The 19,869-nt window shown below is 34.5% G+C and overlaps 3 protein-coding genes across 4 annotated transcripts; 1 reads left to right on the top strand and 2 right to left on the bottom strand.

Annotated features, from left to right (window-relative positions):
• The first annotated feature begins 2,538 nt into the window (after nucleotides 1-2,538).
• Nucleotides 2,539-3,488, top strand: LOC110717438 (PLAT domain-containing protein 3-like). Its single transcript, XM_021896137.1, has 2 exons — nucleotides 2,539-2,786; nucleotides 2,875-3,488. Exons 1-2 carry the CDS (start codon nucleotides 2,715-2,717, stop codon nucleotides 3,337-3,339), a joined length of 537 nt encoding a protein of 178 aa, XP_021751829.1. The 5' UTR covers nucleotides 2,539-2,714; the 3' UTR covers nucleotides 3,340-3,488.
• A 1,565-nt stretch (nucleotides 3,489-5,053) lies between these two features.
• LOC110717436 (TPR repeat-containing thioredoxin TTL1-like) lies at nucleotides 5,054-9,891 on the bottom strand. Its single transcript, XM_021896134.1, has 7 exons — nucleotides 8,817-9,891; nucleotides 8,512-8,707; nucleotides 8,216-8,388; nucleotides 6,772-7,105; nucleotides 6,128-6,335; nucleotides 5,936-6,036; nucleotides 5,054-5,775 (listed from the first exon to the last, which is right to left on the bottom strand). Exons 1-7 carry the CDS (start codon nucleotides 9,872-9,874, stop codon nucleotides 5,623-5,625), a joined length of 2,223 nt encoding a protein of 740 aa, XP_021751826.1. The 5' UTR covers nucleotides 9,875-9,891; the 3' UTR covers nucleotides 5,054-5,622.
• Nucleotides 9,889-19,214, bottom strand: LOC110717437 (protein SCO1 homolog 2, mitochondrial-like). Of its 2 annotated transcripts, none has more exons than XM_021896136.1 (8): nucleotides 18,857-19,214; nucleotides 16,986-17,136; nucleotides 16,754-16,820; nucleotides 15,788-15,985; nucleotides 15,612-15,701; nucleotides 15,362-15,494; nucleotides 15,162-15,278; nucleotides 9,889-9,970 (listed from the first exon to the last, which is right to left on the bottom strand). In XM_021896136.1, exons 1-7 carry the CDS (start codon nucleotides 18,916-18,918, stop codon nucleotides 15,185-15,187), a joined length of 795 nt encoding a protein of 264 aa, XP_021751828.1. In that variant the 5' UTR covers nucleotides 18,919-19,214; the 3' UTR covers nucleotides 9,889-9,970; nucleotides 15,162-15,184. The 2 variants fall into 2 exon arrangements, with proteins under 2 accessions (XP_021751828.1, XP_021751827.1); XM_021896135.1 differs by lacking the exon at nucleotides 9,889-9,970 and adding an exon at nucleotides 11,917-12,339.
• Nucleotides 19,215-19,869: the final 655 nt, after the last annotated feature.

Raw genomic sequence — 19,869 nt, 5'->3', positions numbered from 1 at the left:
CTCCAAACATTGCTTTAGAACAAAACTTGTGTGTTTATGTCTACTAAAATTATGTGCAGTATTTATTTTAGGCTAATTGTACGAGTATCAATTTTCTTTTTATAAGTATGTACGGCTGATAATCACAATACTAACCACAGACAACTGTCAATAACTGAGATGGTTCTATTATGTTCTCAAAATTTCAAAAGTTAAAATCTAATCCAGGCGTATTCTTCATGATGGCAAAGATTAATCTGGTGTCAAATAAATCATCATGTTATCTATCTTGTCATCTTGGAGGTGTGTGGACATGCTTATAATGCCAGGACAACTTATAGCCTTTGTTCCTCTTTTTTTTTGGCCTCATAGCTAACATTTGGTTCAGTTTTAAATAACTTTGATGATAAATTCTCATTAATTTTTAAAAGATATTCCGTAATATACTCATGTGTAATCTTGGTAAATTCGTCTAATTATATATTTTATTAATATCAAGGTTTTATAATAAACGAGACAGTCGCCACGTTTCTAGCTACCTGAAAGCAATGTTTAAAAGATTCGTCTAATAAATTTGTTTGACGGAGTAATTTTTTAAATGATTATTTTTTTTAAAGGTAAGAAAAAGAGGAAAAGCGTTAGGCACCAGTTTGTAATAATACGGGATATTCTTCACGAGTGGAATGACTAGCGCATCTGAGAAGACAATGGGGTACAAAAATGAGTTTGTACAAAGAGTAATATCCATGTCAATTTTTTAAATGACTTGAGGTGCCGGTCATAATTTATTCTATAGCAATATACTTGTAGCATTATACTCCTAATCAATTCAACGTAATTACCGGCGTTTCAAGTTTAAGTAGTCTTATAACCGACCGGCCCTTCAATTTATGTCACAATCAACATATATAATGCTAATTAGCTGTGGTGTTTAAGGTTTAGATATGAATCTACAAAAAGACTATTCATTAGTTTTGGCAAACGGGATAGGTTCAAGACTAGTTGTAACACTGTAAGTGAATCAAAAAAGCCCGATAGATATTATACACCCGGGTGTACTTTATATGTACTTTAATATTAGTATATATGGAGCTATTGTTTTATTTAAGAGATTTTTTTTTTTCAGAAGATAGTACTTCGTTTTCTTTATTGATACGAGTAATAATTAGAGCATCCACAATGGTTGCATAAAAAGACTGCTTGCAATTTCTAAATAATTAGATTAGAGCTACATGCTAAACATTGTGGAGCTACATGCTAAACATTGTGGAGCTACATGCTAACCATTGCGGAGCTACATAAGTTATAACTAAGGCCAAACTATAGAGATATGTAGTTTCACTCCACCCAGTGCACATATATTGGTGTATTTGTTTAACATGTCCTCAAGTGGGACATACTAAATTACAAAATGAATTAGCTTGCTATTGTGGAGGTTGTAGCTTAAATGGTATGGCTAAGGAAATAATGATGTGGCTATTGCTAGCTACAACGACATGTAGCTAGCCATTGTGGATGCTCTTAGAAGCTTTTTTCATCATTTTTTTTTTTTTGGTTATATTGCTTGATAATAGTTTTTCAATGCCTCCTAAGGCTAAGGCCAAATTAAAATTTCACAATGTTGCCTATGAATTAAAGTTATGTACTTATGTACAATTCTAATTTCTAAAGCACAATATATGACTTATTGACTTGGTAATTGGTTTGAATGGTTTCCATTGTCTGTTTGGATGCTAAATGTAGTAGACTTGTCTTCTTTCAATCGTCTGATCCACATGATCCTATTTGGATCGAGATCTTTCTTATAGATAGAGTAAATAATCATGGTGAGCATAACTATTTTAATACTAATTATAATTAGAGGATAGTCTCAAACAATAATTGTAATACTCGTGTCAGCTCTCACATGATGATGCCGGCCTTTCTACAGATTTGTTCAGATTCCCTTCTTCGACGATTACCATCTCTATATATATATTATCGTTATAATATTGTTTTAAAACATTAAAAGATCGTGAAAAGTTAAATAGGGTGAGAGGAAGCATTATTTACAATTAGTCCACCAAATAGTGGAAAACTGTAATAGACATGTCTTTCTTTGTGTACTTTGCTATTTGTGCATTTCTACAAATGGTGTAAAATATTAAGGACGAAGAGAGTATCATTTTCACTTGTCTAAACCCATCAAATTGTGGATCAGAGAGTTGTAATAGAAGTTTCTTTCGTTATTTGCCATTTGTGTATTTTTTTCATCCTCAAATAAAAGTTATGAAAATAAAATGCATTGATAACTATGCATTTGTTAAAACAAGAGAATAATTCAATAATAATATATGATTTTTGATTAAAATAGATACGAAGTAGCATATTTAATTATGAGGTGCGTTAACAATATGACTTTTATATTCAAATATACGAAAATATTAGTATTATTTGGATCGATTCCCTACTAGGTGCCAATTAACTAGATCCAACATTAAAAATAATAAAATTAGAAAAAGTCTATACTTAATACGAGTATTTGTAAATTGTTATTTGTAAAGTGTTGCAATTAACACGAAAACACAGAAATTTCCGTTCCCACTATAAAAAAAAGATCTATAATTAAACCGTCAGTATCAATACCACAAGAAGCTAAAACTGATCCATCAAAATAACACAAGTCGCACATCTATTCCCACCACTCCTACCAACGAAGAGAGAGAAATTAACAACGAACACTCATCAGCAGCAAAATGGGGAGAAACCCTGCGTTGTTAAACGCCATCGTCTTCTTATCCTTGGCTCTGATCGCTCGATCTGTATCTGTAAGTCTAATCCAATTACACATTTTACATTTGACAAATTTCTCCAATGATTTCAATCAAAAAATAAATTCATTTCTTTGCATAACAGGCAGGTGACGAGTCAGAATGCGTGTACACCATATACGTCAGGACAGGGTCCGTCATAAAAGCAGGGACGGACTCTAAGATCAGCCTCGAATTATGGGGTCAAAACGGCGACGGAGTTAGAATTACCGACATCGAAAGCTGGGGCGGGCTAATGGGCCAAAACTACGACTACTTCGAGAGGGGTAACTTGGACGTGTTCAGTGGGCGCGGCCCATGTCTAACAGCACCAGTTTGCGGCATGCGGGTGATTTCCGATGGGTCGGGCCCACACCATGGTTGGTACTGTAACTATGTTGAGGTTACAACTACTGGGCCCCATGTTAAGTGCGCACAGCAGAAGTTTGATGTTGAACAATGGCTTAAATCTGATTCTTATCCTTATGAACTTTCTGCTACTAGAAATTATTGTCCTGTTTCTTTGTCTAAGCAAGCTGTTCCTGCTTTGAGGTCTGTTGCTTCATCTTGAATTTGTGTTTTAACAATCCAAATAAAAAAAAAGGGTTGTTGAAGGTTTGTGGTTTGTGATGAGATTGAGAGTTTGAGGTAAGATTAACTTGGTTTTGTAAGTTATTTGTGATATTAATAAAAGTTTTGTTGAGGGGTTTTTTGTGTGAATTTGTTCATTATTTGCTTGATTTCATTATTATGTGTGTAGTTTTTTTTTGTTAAATTTGGAAAGACTTACTAACGTGTCGTTTGGCTATTATGGGAATTTTCTTCCTATAGGAATTTGTATTTTATGGAAATTAAATTACTAAATCAAATTGAAATTGCATAAAGTTGTTTGGTTAGAATAAAAAAAAAGTTGTAAATCACGGGAATTTTGACTTACCTAGGGGGTTGGGTAATTAACTTCCCATGTTTTGTGAAAAGGCACAATTTTCATGAATTTGCAATTCCTTCGTTTACATTTCTTATTATCAACCAAACAACTCCTCCATTTTCAAATTCTCATAATTTTCCACTTTCCCCATTTTCTTTGCGTAACCAAACAACCCCAAGTTACTTTCTGCTCAATGGCAGCTATTCAAGTTTGTCGTTTATTTTGTTATACCAATTAATATATTTTCAAGATAATTGATTTTTCTTACCGAAAGAACAACCAAACTTATTTAGACAATGTGTAAGTAAATATGGAGTAATTGAGTATTGATATTTCACATCTCAAATCCGGTCAACTACTACATCAAACTATCTAAGAACAATGATAAATTTGGCAAAAGATACATGAAATGAGGTGGATCATTTCTCAAGTGACAACTCAGGTATAACATGATCAATCATATTGTACCTTTGACTAGTGTAATAGGAATGGGTCCATTGAAAGAAAATGATCAATCATCTTAAATTGAATAGAGGTAATCTATGTTAGCTTGAGCGGAAGTGGAGAATGGGTTGGACAAAGGTTAAATTCATGTTTAAATGTTTAATGGTGGGACTAATATAATACTAGTAATAAAGTTAAGTCCTTTTTTTACGAATTCTTGTTCAATAATGAGGAGTCCTAAGGGGGTTGTTTCCTCTATAAAGATTAAAGAGTATGAACAAAGTTTGCTATAAGGCTATTAGCAAAAAAAAAAAAGTTTGCTATTAGGCTATTAGCCATAGCAAACTAATTTGTACACTGAGCAAAGAACAACTCTTATAATATACGGAGTACTCCGCAATAATTAGATAAATAAATAAATACCTTCACAAAATGATACGAAGGAACTCATAATAAGAGTGCAAAAAGTGGTAAGCCTCACAATATCTGAAGTTATATAAAAAGTGCAAATTCAACTACCAAACATAAAAAAAAATCTCTCTCTTTCAAAATTAGCCAAGTCAGCTATCACGATCAAAGATGATTAATGATTTTAGTATTCATCTAAAGTTTTAAAAGAGCTATAAATCTACAATCCATTTTTTATTTTTTTTTTAATTGACTGAAACATATGAAAATTGACATATATCCAGGATTTTATCCCAAGTAAAGGCCATAAATTATACTCATATAGTCATATTAGTAATATATATGAAGCCCTTCAATTTTTTCTTGGCACTTGGCATTACAATATCTACATACCCATCAAAAACCTCACTATCCAACATTCTTAAGGGTTGCTATGGTCCAGAGTCCAGATCCAATAGAAAATGACAATAGAGAGTCTCAATGAAGATTGAAGACCATGACTAAGTTCTATACAAATTTACGTGAAAAGAAAAAATTCTTTTATTCCTATCGTGTCTCACGTTAGGTCTCTGTAAGACCGTCTCATACTACGTTTTGCTGTTTTAAAATTGTAATAATTTCCACCTTATTATCCCTCTGGGAGTTACTTTTGAGTACTTCTAACATTCTATGTCTCGCAACATGATTACTCTACATTAAAAGGTGGTTTTACACTATATAAACTTCATCTTACAAAATATATGGAGAGTTCAAAATGTATATCTTTTAATTTTCTGCAAAAGTCATCCCACAAAATGAACTGATACAGAAATTTGCTGAGTAAGCTGGCAAATTAACAGGATCAAATCTAAATTGAAGCAAAATGATTCAGATTGCGCTGCAGTTCCCTCCTTTCTTTTCCTTCCTGCCATATATGTAACCCTAGTCATGGAAAGCTGCATCCTAAGAAACTTAACTTTTCTTGACACTCCAACCAGGCACTATAATATAGCCACGAGAAAGAAAAAAAAAAAAAAAAATTACAAATTAATGAAAGAATGACAAACTTTCTCTACAATGCTTTTCTCATGTATGCTAGCTTGTATACTCTTTGATTGAGCACTCTAAGGATTCATGATCTTCTCCGCGAATTTCTTTAACCCTCGAACCACTTTGGTATATCTTGAAGGCTGGCAATGAGCCAACACCCTCGGATTTCACCAAGTTTTGGGAATCTTCAACTTCGACCTGAATGTAAGGAAGGATTAAAATTCAGATGATCATTGGCAGCTTGTGTGTTATGGCATATGATTATGGAGCGCATACTATAACTAATAAAGTCTGAGTGTCTGACTTGGCCGTAAGTTTCAAAAGTGGTAACATCAACCAGTTAAAATTTGAGACTGACCTTGAGAAATTTTATGGTTTGGTATCTTTTGCAGAGTTGTCCAATGAATTGCAGTGTTTGTCTCTCGCCTGGCTTATTACAGAACAAGGCCACTGATAGACCTGCATAATGATCCATCATATATACAAATTGCTAGGCATATATTATGAACTTCAATTTATGATTGGGAACACTAAACAACAGTTAGTTTACCAGGCCAGGATGTCACACTTTTGAAGTGTTCGTCACTATGGATTTTAACAAGACAGTCATTTCCAAATTGCAAGTTTGACACATCTTCTCCCCGCTGCTTCTTTAGCTGCATCTCTACCTTAAAAAATGCCTTTGCCATGTCCTCGTCTCCTGGTGATTCTTGGAATAGGATTTCATAATCTCTCACAGCAGCTTCCCATTTTTGCAACTGACAATATTTGCAGAAAACAAAATTCAATCATGTATGCACAGACTCAACACCAAAAGATGTCTTCTTGTGTTGGAATGAAACATGGTAAATATGACAGACTGTGGATTACGTGAGCATTATCCTTCTTCAATGTGCCAATTATTCAACTAATTAGGCAAGTGTTAAACAGGTAGTATGCCATAATCTATTAAGGATAAACGACAACAGCAACCAGTTAGCGATTGCCAGGAGAGATAGCCTTTCCCAAACTAACATAGAACAGTATTTATGCCCAAAGTTAAACAATCTATAAAAAAGACTGCTGAAAGTAAAAAGTGGTCAAAAGTATGCAAACATATTCTATTTTTACATTATTATTGAAAATAACATAAAAAAGGAAGCATAGATAACTAGCACTCAAATGGGATTGCATCAGAAAAGAAAAACCCTATACCTTAACATTACAGTCGGCTCTTCTTAGTCTAGCCTTGGTATAAGAGGGACGAGCATTAAGTGCAGCAGTACAGTCCTCTATTGCTTTCTCAAACTGCCTGAGTTTGGCACGACAAGCTGCTCGGTTGCAAAGCAACACTGAATTTTGTGGGTCATGCTCAAGTCCTTGGCCATAAGCAACACAAGCTTCTGAGAACCTGCTCTCATTGAACAAGTCATTCCCACGAGCTCGAGCATTGGACACGGCTCGAGCCCTTCGTGTCACTACACCCACCTCCCTGTTGGACGGGTCTAATCTACCTGCATGTTGGATTGCTTCCATTGCATCGTCAAACCTGCAATCCCCTTTAAGAGTTTAAAAACTACTTTTTCTTACATTATGTCATTATGAAGATTTATGAATTTCCCACAAATTGAGTGTGAATCCAGAAATGAAAAAAAACTTGTAGTGTGCCTATATTAACAACAAAATCAGGCCGTATTATGAAACATTAAGTTGTGGCATCAACATTCCACAGAAATGAGAAATTTGAGCATGTGCCCAACCTAATATGACATTATAACTAAAAGCTTGATCCTTCAAGGTTATTAGGAGAACTTAGATCAAACGTGTCACATAACAGAGAGCCATTCTTGAACTAGTATTCAATAAGATTAGTCATTTGAGATTAATTTCCAAAGAGTCAGCATTAACCATAGCTAAGCATGAATGTAGGCCCTGCTTTTATATGATGAAAAATGGCACACTATTAGACTTTTTACATTACTTAGAAAAGAATAAATGAAATTAAACTTTTGGTATAGTGGTGGACTAGAGTAAATAATCAGAGTAATTAGGAGAATTGGAATGAATCATCTCAAAAAAAGAAAGCAAAAGAATAGTATATCAGCACGCAAATGGTAAGACATGACTGGATGTTTATTTAAATTAACAGTATCTAAGATTAGGACAGGAGTGAATGTTAGATTAGAACAATAGTAACAAAGATTAACCACCCTCAGTATGATAGAAAGTTCTACAGCACCTACTAAAAGAAAACAATGATTTGACAACGAGGAATTTTATATTTTTTAAAATCAGAAGCTTGCTAATCTTGGTTGACAAGTTTGTAAGCAGACCACATTAAATAAGAAATAATTCACACGACGAATTCACCTGGAGCAGTTATTAAAGCATAGTTGGTGTGATTGGTTGGAATTACTAGATTAATGTACAGTTAACCCCTATCTTCAACCAACATTTTGAGCTGTCTTACAGTACATTTTTAGCAAAATCATCATGCTATCAACTAATTAAGGCTACTAATTGACTTTTTTTGGTTAAATTAAATCATTCTTTTATCCCTCGTTTGTAGTTACATTACTTATATACTAGCAATGCCTGAAGAGGGAAACAACAAACGACAATCAAGATTTGAAAATATTTTTAAATGGGACAGACTAACCTTCCTGCAGCCATGTCAACCTGAGCCCTGATCAACAATAACATAGCATTCCCTGCAGAGCCAAATAGCTTGGTACACTGATCCACATCAAAATCTGGACCGTTTTCCCATGTTGCTACGGCATCTTGAGGCCGATGGAGCTTTAAATATGCCTCAGCTTGTAATGCAAATATCTTTGTTCAAGTAAACAAAAAAACATCAGCAATGTCAACAACTTACATAGCTGTATTTGAAATTTGTATCTATTACACCTATGTTGAACAAATAACTAGTCACACAATGCAAAAGATACTAACCATAGGTGCAGAATCTGCTCCGGCACCTATGGTATTCCCAGATTCTCTGAGCACGGTGTGCCAATCCTTCAACCTCTTAGCCTCCTCACACTTCTTCATGTGTCCAAGAACAAGCTTTGCTTTACTCATTGTATCTGGGTCGGCTTCCGGCCCTGCTCGTTTGAAGTGATAGATAGCCTTTTCTGCTTCTCCTAATCTGAAAAAATCGTACAGATTTTTTACATGAAAAAACTTCCAAGAATATAACAGAACCAATCATATGGCTGATGTAGTTCGGTGAATAAAGTGCCATTGTAATTACGTACCTTAGATAAAGATTAGCCAAACGATGGTGAGCCCTGTGGTAATGGGGCTCTATACCAATGGCTTCTCTGCACTCAAAAACAGCCTCAAGAAGCCGCCCTAGAGCTGTCAAAGCAGCACTCTTATTACTCCTGTAGGAAGCCTTGGAGGGGTCCAAATCAATGGCTCGCTCATACAAAGCTAAGGCTTCTGCAAAGTTGCCATTCTTATAATCTTCATTCCCCAATATCTTCAACTCCTCAGGGTCCATCCTACAAGACAATGCTCGACATAGAGAAGTCCCACCTGTTGCTTTCTCCCCGTTTTCTATCTGCTTCTTGTTCACAATGTTCCCCATCCCACTATTTGAATATTTTGATGAAAAGTTTATAATATTTTTGGGAGCTTGTTGTTCTTCTGGCTTGCCATTGGAGGCTGGTTTATATGTATAAGGGGATCCCCCAGGCTGCCTCAAGTTACCTAAACTACTTTGGACCATCACATTGCCAGATGAAGCTCGGACAAGATTGATCCCGCCTCTACCCTTCTGGTGCTCGGCTATCATCATCTCTAACTCACCGGATATCCCCAATGCTTCCTTTGGAGGCATTTTCTTTGTGTTATGATCATTACTTCGATTCTGATTCTGTGCTGGTGTCAGGCTTCTTGAAGCTTGCACTACGGTTGTGTCATTTGAGGACGGTCTTCTAACATGATGTTGCTGTTGCTGCTGCTGATGTTGTTGCTGCTGTTGTAATCGAACAGGAGGGCATTTCTGTTGAGGTTTAGGGCCACCGCGGCTTGAGGAAGGTTGAGAAGAGACGCTGCTGTTAGCATCAAGGTCATCAAAACTGCCTCGTCTCTTCTTGGAATTGTGGCTATCACTCGGAATTCTCTTGGGGCTGTCTACGTCATTAAGGCTACCATGTTGACTAGGAAGGGAGCCTGTTGACGTGGCTCTTCTAGGCCAAAATTTTTTTGTTCCTCCAAAAACAGCCCCCAGCAGCCCACACCCTGATTTCTTTTGATCTGGTGATGAAACGCCACTGCTCATGTTTTCCCTTGATTTTTTACCAAACATGTAACAACGATGACTTATTCCCGACGATAATCCCAATCTAACACCATCTATTCCAGCCTACTCCAGGAAGAATTCCCAGCATCCATGCATGTGAAACTGTAAAAACGAAATTGAAAGTTTCAAAAATGAAAAGGATGAGGGAAAAAAACAACCCTCCCTTACAAAGCAGGGCTGTTCATCTTATGTTATCATCAATCATCTCATTTTATCATACAAAAAAGAGATGAGACCAAAAATGCCAACCTTATTACCTTTGATTTTTTCCTAATTTGATCACCCTTTTTATTCTTTGTTCAAGATATTCAACCAAATATTGACAATGCAATGCAAGAGAGAGAAAGAAAGAGGAGGGGGAAAAGGTGGGAGCCAACTTATGTTTTGAATAAATATAAAATAATTATTTCAAAGATTTTGCTCAAAAAGGTTTTTACTTGAAGGATTTTTTTAAATAAAATATGTTTAATTATATTTTTTTTCCAAATTATTTTTCCTCAATTGTCAACTTGATTCCATAGGAAAAAAAAAATGGGGTTGGTGGATGGGAAGGAGAAAAGCTAGGAGACCAGGTCATTTGGGGATAATCAGGATCTCTAAATTTTTAGAAACCAATTTATATTTCTTTTAAATCTAATAAACAAATTAAGAAAAAAACATCCCCATAATTTTTGGTGTTGAGTCCTTGTCCTCAAATTACACACAGAAAATATTTTTTTTTGAGGGAACACAGAAAATATAGGAAAATACTTTACAAAAAAAGATTGAAGGGAGGAAAAGAAAGACGTAATTGCGTAAATTTTATACGTGAGTATTAACTCCAAGTATGATTACTAGCTACTTTACTATCTGATTTCTCTCAAAGAGCTGTCAGTTACTAGTAAAAAAAAAAAAAATTAAAACTCAACTTTTTTTTTTTTTTGGGGGGGTCATTTTCGATAAAAATGAACTTTGTACTAATTTTTGCCGTAATACAAAGTATAGTAATCTTTGTACCATAAAGGTCCAAGAACATAGCAGTTTCAGACTGTACTTCTTCAGTAAAGGGCAATAAAATCCTAGTTAATGTTCTATTTTTATTTTCCAGCTGGAAATTCAAATCCCGATCAAATATGACTTGTATTACGTAATACAAAAAATTTCTTTCCAAAATTAATCACAAATGACGTGTAATTATCGTCAGCTAATCTGATAATTATCTTCACCAGGCCACATACTTAACAATTTCAAGATTAGCAGTTTAGCATACGAGATTTCACACTGTGGAGAGTATCTGCAATTAGTGCAATTTGATTTCTTACCATTTTCATCATTTGCTCACGAGAATTTTCCCTTACAGCTGTTTCAGATATTAAAAATTTACGGAGTACTCTATATATGCCATATGGTAAGAAAACGCCTATGCTAAATATTTCTAACACTCTGTATTTGCAAGATATAAACAGTTCCACCTTAAGAAAGGTACATCCCGACATTGCCAAGGTGGTGCGTATAAAATACACGACATCTAAAATTATGTAAGCTTAAACTATCAACAACCACCAACAAAGTGTTATGTTGGCTCACTTAATTGGTTTGAAACTTAACTTAGATTCTAGAGGTCTAAGGTTTGAATCTTATTAAATATTAGACCAAAAAAATTATGAGGCTTAAAGTCTAGTCAGGGTCCTAATAAGCAGGTAATAACCCTTTTATTTTTTTTTAGATTTTCAGTTAATTTTCACATTGAAATAAATAAATAAATAATGTACTCCGTATGTCACTTTAACAAGCCTGAAAATAAATCAGCTCAGCATGCTGCCGTACTCAACCTAGGTAGGAGACTGGTTAAAGACAACCGGGAAAACTTGATGCTAATCATGCTATCAAAACAAGCCTATAGTTTAAATACTGATTCACATTGCATCAATTTAGCCTACAGTCACTGAGTCGCCTCTACTTCTAAGAATTCTGACAACAATATGTTTAGAAATGTCTAGATTTAAATTTTCATAATAGAATAACCATTTGTATTTGACAACATCAATCGTTTCATTTGCAATTAAACATTACTCCATCTGATAAAGACTAGAGAGTAGTCAAGTGAGTGAATAAACAAAAATTGGTAAAACCAAGAGGATTAAAAAACTCTACAATTGAGTCAATGACGACGTAAAGGGTAGTTCTCTATAATATTATACCAAATCAAATCACATTTGATTTGTCTTAGGCTACTTATTCAAAGCTCAACCTACGTTAATGAAATGGCAAAATAAAAAAAGTAAGCTTGGGTAACAATCAGTATTAAAATCCAGATAGCAGGAACACACAATCCATAAGACTGAGCCATGTCCTCCAAAGTAGGTCTAATCTGAGAAGTTTCCAAGAAGCTAAAAATCAGAAAGTAAGTTGGCGTCGTGTATCCTCCACCTAACTACGAGCCTGAGATATCCAAAATACTTGATTCCATCACAAATGGGATCTTTTGCATCCTAAAGGAACAAGGAATAAGTAAATTAAAAATAAAATAAAAAATAAAAAGAATTGAATGTGTTTATACTTTATAATCGTTACATAACAAGAAGGTTATTATACAATTAGGGGATGTATATAATAATTATTATATAAATAAATCATTCCTCATTCTATACCTTTGTCGGCCATCCCTAGGCTGATAAGACATTTTACCAAAATTGACTTTGTATCACAATAATGATGAAAATTGATTCAGGACCAGGTCGTACACTATTTTGCAACAACGTGCAGGTCAACACCATAAGCAGATATCCATACTTTAAAGAAAGTACAGAGATATCTAGTTACCTACATTATGTTGAAAAAGTTCCAACTTGCATTTCTACACCAAGATGCACCAGAACATTATTCTGGAAATGATTGAGACGCACAAACAAACATCTTTTATGGTAAGGTCAACTGCATCAGCAATTCGCCATATCCAGAAAGGATTCATGCCAGAGAACGATAGTACGGACGTAGTAATTACGGATGTTTATAGGCTATTATACTTTTGTAATAAATGACTTGCAGCTCGTCAACTCTCATCATAAGAAAAATGCCACCCTGCTTTACACGAGTTGCATTTTTCCGAGTTTAGAAACACGTTTTACTAAAAATACTCTGTAAAGTTCTTTAAGTAATTGAATCATAGTATCAGACCTAGACTTCTTTCATCCTTGAGATATCTACGTTCCCATCTGGCTATGCTTTCCAAAATTTATTCTTAAGAAATGAAAATAACATAATAGCCAACAAGCCTGCCTCACGTCATCAATAGTGAAAAATGAAAATGTTGCTGATATCAGATTATCAGTTTCTATACTATTGGTAATTAAGAGTGGTGTTTTGTTATATATTTTGGGTTTCATAATCTGGATCTGCTTGCTACCTACCAAACCATTTTACTGTTCCCAGGCCATATCCATGCGACATAGTTCCAAATCATATGAATATAATGAAATCGATAGCCTACAGAGCTTTCATCCTTCATACTTCCTTTGTTCATCATTAGTTGCAACAATTTTGCCAATGCAGGACTTGTACCACTTATTAAAAGTTTGGTTTTTTTTTTTTTGGTTGAATATTAAAAGTTGATACTATAAAGATATGTACTTTGACAAATCCAAAAGAATCCCCAACATTTCTCATTGCTATATTTTTTTAATCAAGTACTCCCTCCGTTTTTAAATCAATGAAACGTTTTAAATTTCAAGGAGTTTTAGGAAAATTAGTTGAATTTATTAAAATAGTAGGTAGTGGGGTATAACTTTGAAGAGAGAGAATAAAGTAAGGGGCAGTGTGGGGACCATTAGTTAATAGAGTATTATTAAAAAATAGATAAAATATTATTAAAAAATAGAAAAAAGTTACTAAAAAAGAAAACGTTTCATTTATTTAAACATGACCGCAAAAGGAAAACACTTTATTTATTAAAAAAACGGAGGGAGTATAAATCACCAAACATGGTCAAAGTGTAACAGATAAATAGTGTGAAAGTTATATTGTTGTGATGAGAACAAATGATTTATGATTTTATATATCATTATGGAGTTGAAACTCAAATTAGCTGGGATAATCCTCTAGCTTTGATCCCCCCCCCCCCTCTCCTCTCTCTCTCTCTCTCTCTCTCTCTCTCTCACTCTCACTCTCTCATGGTGTGTTTGGATTGGAGGAAATGGAGGGAAAGGAAGGGAAGGGAAATGAAGGGATTGGTTATCTTTTATTTGGATGATAAATGAGAAAGGAAGGGAATTGGAGGGGAGAGAAATGGAGGGATTAAATTGTAAGAAATTCATCTCTCCATAAATGGAGAGATTTGGAAGGAAAACTCATCTTTCTTCCCTCCCCTCCCCTTCCCTTCCCCTCCCTCCCCTTCTTTTCCTTCCCTTTTTAATATCCAAACACACTGTCAAGGAATGGTAAATAGTTAGGTAATAGATGACATTATTTGTTTTATATTTTTGCAAACAGAATATGCTGGGAAGAAAAGAAAACAAAGAAAAGTGGCGTGCTATCTATGACCGTTCCTAAGGACTTCAATCACCCATCCACCTAATATATACCTCCTTACTCCGTCCTCCCACCCTGCACAACAAAAGTAAGATAAAAATATCACTCCAAACTAGACAATCCTTATAATTGTGAAGTATCCCTCATTTATAAAACTAGCTATGGTTAGGATTCAATTATGCTTTAAGTTCAGCTTTAGCCTAATTTCCATTCCAGAATAAATACTCCTACATTTCCTTGATCCAAGATAGGTTAAATACCATGTCTATCACATGTAAACTCAAAGGTTATATTAAGAACTTCGGTATCACAAAATTACAAGACTTCAATTGCACTTGCACTTTTCATGTCAAAATCTCCAGTACTTGAGAGCAAGAGACAGTGATCAACTCATATAAATGTAGCTGCATATCATTCAGACAGGGTACAGCCAGTGCCAAACTAGTGGATGAAGATCTTGAAAAAAGATTCAATAAACTAGCCACAGTACAGCAATTCTCTCATAGCATGTGCAAGCCAGAACTTTCCAAATGGAACACATTAAAATCATTACCTTTCTACAAAGGTTTAATGTATGATATCATTATATTACTTATAGAGGGCTGGGAGCTGCTTTTTATTGAAATGGATATCCTAAAATTTCGTGAATCTTAAAGTTATAAGACACATGTATCTATAGCACAAAATGCATATATTCTTATAGAGAATTTTGGATATTGACAGGCTTACCCTACATTGAAAGATGAATCAAATAAATTTTCCCCAAAAAAAATAGCATCTCTCTTACCTCTAGGAAGATCCAGATTGCTTCTACAACTCTTTGCCTATAGCATCTGCCAGCACTGTAGCATTATATTCTACCCCAAAACATCTCATTATTTCCATATTTGGGCTTATCAAGTACCTACACAATCCATCACATCCATGAAAATGCAATCTCACTGGACAGAAAGTGGAATAAAAGGTTTCAGAGGGAATAAAGTTTACATATTATGGGATGATTCAATCAGATAGTCACTCCCATCCTCTTCAACCTTCTTAAAAAAAACCCGATATTCTTGTGCTATTTGCCTTATAGAGTTAACAGATCCAGTTAACCCCACTATTCTTGGATCAAACTCTGCATTCTTGAAGGAGTAGAAATGAGGCATCAATTGTAAGCTATTTTCAGATCTCGGCACATTACATAATATAATAAGTTTGGATGAAGACATTTAAATGGAATAAGAAAAACCACCTCTAAGATACGTTTTTAGCTGTTGAGGAGAGTCACGCTGGGGATCAATTGTGACAAAAACAGGTAGAAGCTTAACATTATGTTTTGACTCTAGTGACAACAAATAGAAAATGTCAGCAATTTATCTCAATCAAGAACAAAAAAAGCATTGATAAATTAAGGTGAATGCATTGAACCTAAAATGTCAATGGCCTTTGCCATTTTCTGCACTTCCTCTGGCCCAATATCAGGTGATGATGTATAACCAAAGTATAAGAGTACCCAATGTCCATGAAGATCCCGCTCAGTAACTATTTGGTGATCAGTATTAATCAACTCAAAAGGACCACCAATAATAGGCCCCTTGACAGTCATTCCTTCCCTTGATCCTTCACCTGATGAATTGGAAGAGGGAAACAACAGACATGTCAATCAAAAACATATAATTTCACTGCTCCAGCTATCATTATTGTATAATTCATTGCTTGAAGAAAGGGCTTGGTCAATCAACATATTGCTAATTCAATTTCAAAAAGAAAAGTGTTAAGCCACCCAGAGCTAACTTGCAGTCTCTCAAAGAAGATACCTCCCAAAATTAAAAAAAATTAAAATTAAAAAATTAAAAATAAAACAAAAACATGCAATTTAGGTCACTGGCTCACCGCACATGTATAAAGAATTTGAAACATGACAATTATTGCACCAGTATCCAAATGTGATCAACAAAATTCCTTTCGAATTCTAAATGGCAAATTCAGTTTCACTAAGGGAATACTGCATTAGTATTCAAAAATGACAAGTACTAAAAAACATAAATAAATAAGCTAAATTCGGGAAGAAAATAAAAAGATATGCAGGGAGCATATTTTGTGATATTCAAAAAAAATTTCAAGTCGAACAAAGCCAAAGTATTAGTAAATGACCAGGAAATCCGGGGACAAACTTTGAATCCTCTGTCATTATCAAGGCTGAGGTTTAAACAAGTAATTCTCTCTATCCCAAAGATAACAAAGAAGCATAATTCAATGAAATTTACTGGCCTCAAACATTGAGTGATGAGGTTTTCCAGCATAAAATAAAAGAAATACAGAGTATTCATCAAAATAAAATACAATTAAAGCAAGTGCTTGTGTGTGTGTGTGTGTGTGTGTGAATCAGAGTACCTTTCTGGATAGCTCTTTTCTCATCATTGTAACGAGCATAACCAGCCAGTCCAAGCAAAGCAACAGGCTGAATATTTTAATTAATTTGAGCAGGATGAGAATTGAGAACCTTTAAACACAGAAAAAGTGACAACAAAATAAAGCAATCTAACAGCAAAAATTAGATTGATAAAGATCCATGATAAATAACACCCTTGTTTTGGACTGAATAAATGGAGTTTAAGATACATACAATAGCAAGAGCCATCAATGGCTTATAATTAGTAGTCTTGGTACTTGGATGCATCTCCAACTGTAATTCATGGCTATTTGATCTTTCAGATGACTGTCTCGTTGATTTAGCATAACCACGACGACACGGGCACCGTTTTGATGGATCAAACCTAAAAGGAAAAAGAAACCTCTTAAATTCATATTCAGAAGTATAGCATTAAATACATAACTAAATTCGATCTTTTTATATTTTGAATCAGATCATCAGACATAAGAATTGAAGATGATATCAACGCCAAGAAAGAATCTGTGCCTTGAGAAAAATTCAGAAAGGCCACAGATACAGGACACGTCATTTGATATTGATGAGCTCTCATGAGCTTGCTCTATATTGCAGGGAAAAATTAAATTTTCTGATGCCAAGACCAAAAGATAACCTTAATATACTAATAAAGCAGAAATTAATAATAGAGAACAGATAGTCTAGAAACAGAGCAGGCGCAAACTAACAACCTTCTAGAACATTAACAATTGATCATGCACAGATTTTTTGTAAGTAGGGAAAAAGCTCATAATCTCTAACAAAAATCTGCAACTTGAATCACCGATAAGAAAATATACATATTCTTTGTCATAGAATTATCTGGACTGTGCATTGATCGTCTGTCAATGGCAAAGGATGCACAACGACATAATAAAATAGAAGAAAGGGAAAACATCCATGCCCTGAAGTTGGGCTTCCAATGCAAAATTTATTAATGGCTTGATAGAGGAATTAAACTGAATATGACCAAACCGGAGTAGATGGTTTTTGCTGTTCTGCAGGCACAATATTAACTAATGCAAAAGCAAGGTCCTCTGCAAGACCCCTAAATCGTGAAGACGTGAAACTAATCCAATCTCACTCATAGACCAAGAAATACAGGGTTTGTTGTAGTCTACTTGAAGCCCTAAAGGGAGATCATGTCAAAGTTGAATAACAGATAAGTATGTTCACATACACGGCCATTGTAAACCTATTATTTATAATAAATATAGATTACGAGCATAATGTTGTATTGTTTTGTTGACTACTTCACTAAATAATGTAAATATCCATATTTCAGTCAAATTAAAAACTAGACCATTAAGTGATCCCGCGGAAGTACAAGGGAGAGAGTTCATCCCACGTTGAAAGATTATATGTAGTACAACTTAGAGTACATATGACTTGAGAATTACTCTAGCCATTAGCAAATGGCAACTATTATGGTTGAAGATGGAACCCAGCTTGGACATGTATGCACTTCAGCAAGTTGAGCCAAGGTCGATTTATGCTCATTATCTATTACTCAACCTAATGAGATTCTTACAACAGTGAAACACTATTAGCCACAGAAACAAGCACTAAGTTCCAAATCATTTACTCCTAACATCATAGTATGATTCCATCTATGTTTTTAAACCGCAATATTAGGCCTATTACTTCTTACTACATATCAATCATCACAGCTAATCCATTGCAAAATAATTACCTCAACACTTAAACAACAAAATCCGAGTGACAGCAAAATTTGACAAATCAACAACAAAATCAAAACCTCTACAATATTGACCAAACTCGTAAAATCAGCTTCCCGAATTAAGAAAAACAACGAATTACTCTCTCAGAAACTTCAATAAATCATAAACCCTAATTTTGAACCAAATTTACACCAAAATTACGCTACGTAACATAAAAAAAAATGTAAATATGCATCAATAACTCAACCCTAGTATCAAACAACACTTCATCAAAAAAATTTGAAAATACAAAATTGAAGTACAATGCTGCATATTATCAAGCTTAATTCAAGAATTTGAAAAAAAAAATTGAATAAAAAAAAAAGGAAAGAAAAGGTAATGACAAACCGTTGAAGAAGATTAACGGGCTTCGAGCGTCCTCGAAGAGAGAGAAAAGCTGACCTAAACATTGATCACCAAACTACTAATTTTTGAATCGATTGAATAGGGTTTTAAAGAAGAAATTGAGAATAAATGAAATTTTGATGGAAAAATTGTTGGCAGCTAATCGGAGTGTTGCATTGGACTCAATTTTCTGTATCTCGCTTCTGTTGGCAGTTTGGTCACTTGGTTGCTGTATTGAAGAAACTGGGTAATTTAGGCGTGTTTGTTGGATTTTTCTTGAGAAAGGAGTCACCTCTTGATTTGGCGGCAACTTCTTTTATCAATTTCATAATGACCCACTTTGCCCCTTTAGGATTGTTGCTAAAACTACTCCCCCACATTGTTTTTACTTATTTCATACAAAGAAGTTCAGATAAGATAAGGGTGTGTCTTTTCATTATTGCGTATTTCATTGTCATAATACATCGTCATTTTAACGTTAAAAGCTTTCGATAACTAGACCTATTAATTCAGGTCGACAGGTCGAATTTGGGTTAGATTTCGTAAATTTGGTCATTACAAAATATGATAAATGGGTCACATTGGTATTTAGGGAGGGATAACTCAGGTGATTAGAGTTTCTCTCCTGGTTCCAAAAGATCATGAGATTGATTCTCATCACACCCAAAAAAAAAAAAAGGGGTCATTTAATCATTGATCCCAAGTAAAAGACAGGTTCATTTTAGAGAGGTTCATTTTAGGGATTTGCTACGTAAACTTTGGATTGCTTACTCCATAGCACTACGTATTATTTATCTTATGTAGAGTTCCATGACAATATCTAATGTGATGACTCCACCTTGTTGTTTCCCTTGTTGTTTCGTTTATATTCCTACTTAGTTTTATATTGGATGATGGAAGTCAAAATGAATAGTCAGTGTTTATTTAATATGCTAATATGTTTAGTTTATTTATCTTAGCTTATTTTATGATTATGTCAAATTATATTCGAATATATCCTGCTAAGTATGCTAACC

The sequence above is a fragment of the Chenopodium quinoa genome, unplaced genomic scaffold (assembly GCF_001683475.1).
Source record: "Chenopodium quinoa cultivar QQ74 unplaced genomic scaffold, ASM168347v1, whole genome shotgun sequence".
Classification (NCBI taxonomy): domain Eukaryota; kingdom Viridiplantae; phylum Streptophyta; class Magnoliopsida; order Caryophyllales; family Amaranthaceae; genus Chenopodium; species Chenopodium quinoa.
The sequence above is the reverse complement of the archived record's forward strand: the minus strand, read 5'-3'. Positions and strand labels throughout refer to the sequence as shown.

What these genes read in the sequence shown, in the direction of transcription:
- LOC110717437 (XM_021896136.1), bottom strand. Translation starts at nt 18,918, where the DNA reads ATGTTTAGGTCAGCTTTTCTCTCTCTTCGAGGACGCTCGAAGCCCGTT. An exon ending in GCTAAAAACGTATCTTAGAG is followed by an intron (nt 15,495 to 15,611) that starts GTGGTTTTTCTT and finishes TCAAGAATGCAG; the next exon opens with AGTTTGATCCAAGAATAGTG. An exon ending in ATTGAATCATCCCATAATAT is followed by an intron (nt 15,279 to 15,361) that starts GTAAACTTTATT and finishes TGGATTGTGTAG; the next exon opens with GTACTTGATAAGCCCAAATA.
- LOC110717438 (XM_021896137.1), top strand. Translation starts at nt 2,715, where the DNA reads ATGGGGAGAAACCCTGCGTTGTTAAACGCCATCGTCTTCTTATCCTTG. An exon ending in TGATCGCTCGATCTGTATCT is followed by an intron (nt 2,787 to 2,874) that starts GTAAGTCTAATC and finishes TTTGCATAACAG; the next exon opens with GCAGGTGACGAGTCAGAATG.
- LOC110717436 (XM_021896134.1), bottom strand. Translation starts at nt 9,874, where the DNA reads ATGTTTGGTAAAAAATCAAGGGAAAACATGAGCAGTGGCGTTTCATCA. An exon ending in TTGGCTAATCTTTATCTAAG is followed by an intron (nt 8,708 to 8,816) that starts GTACGTAATTAC and finishes CGATTTTTTCAG; the next exon opens with ATTAGGAGAAGCAGAAAAGG. An exon ending in GAGCAGATTCTGCACCTATG is followed by an intron (nt 8,389 to 8,511) that starts GTTAGTATCTTT and finishes ACTTGAACAAAG; the next exon opens with ATATTTGCATTACAAGCTGA.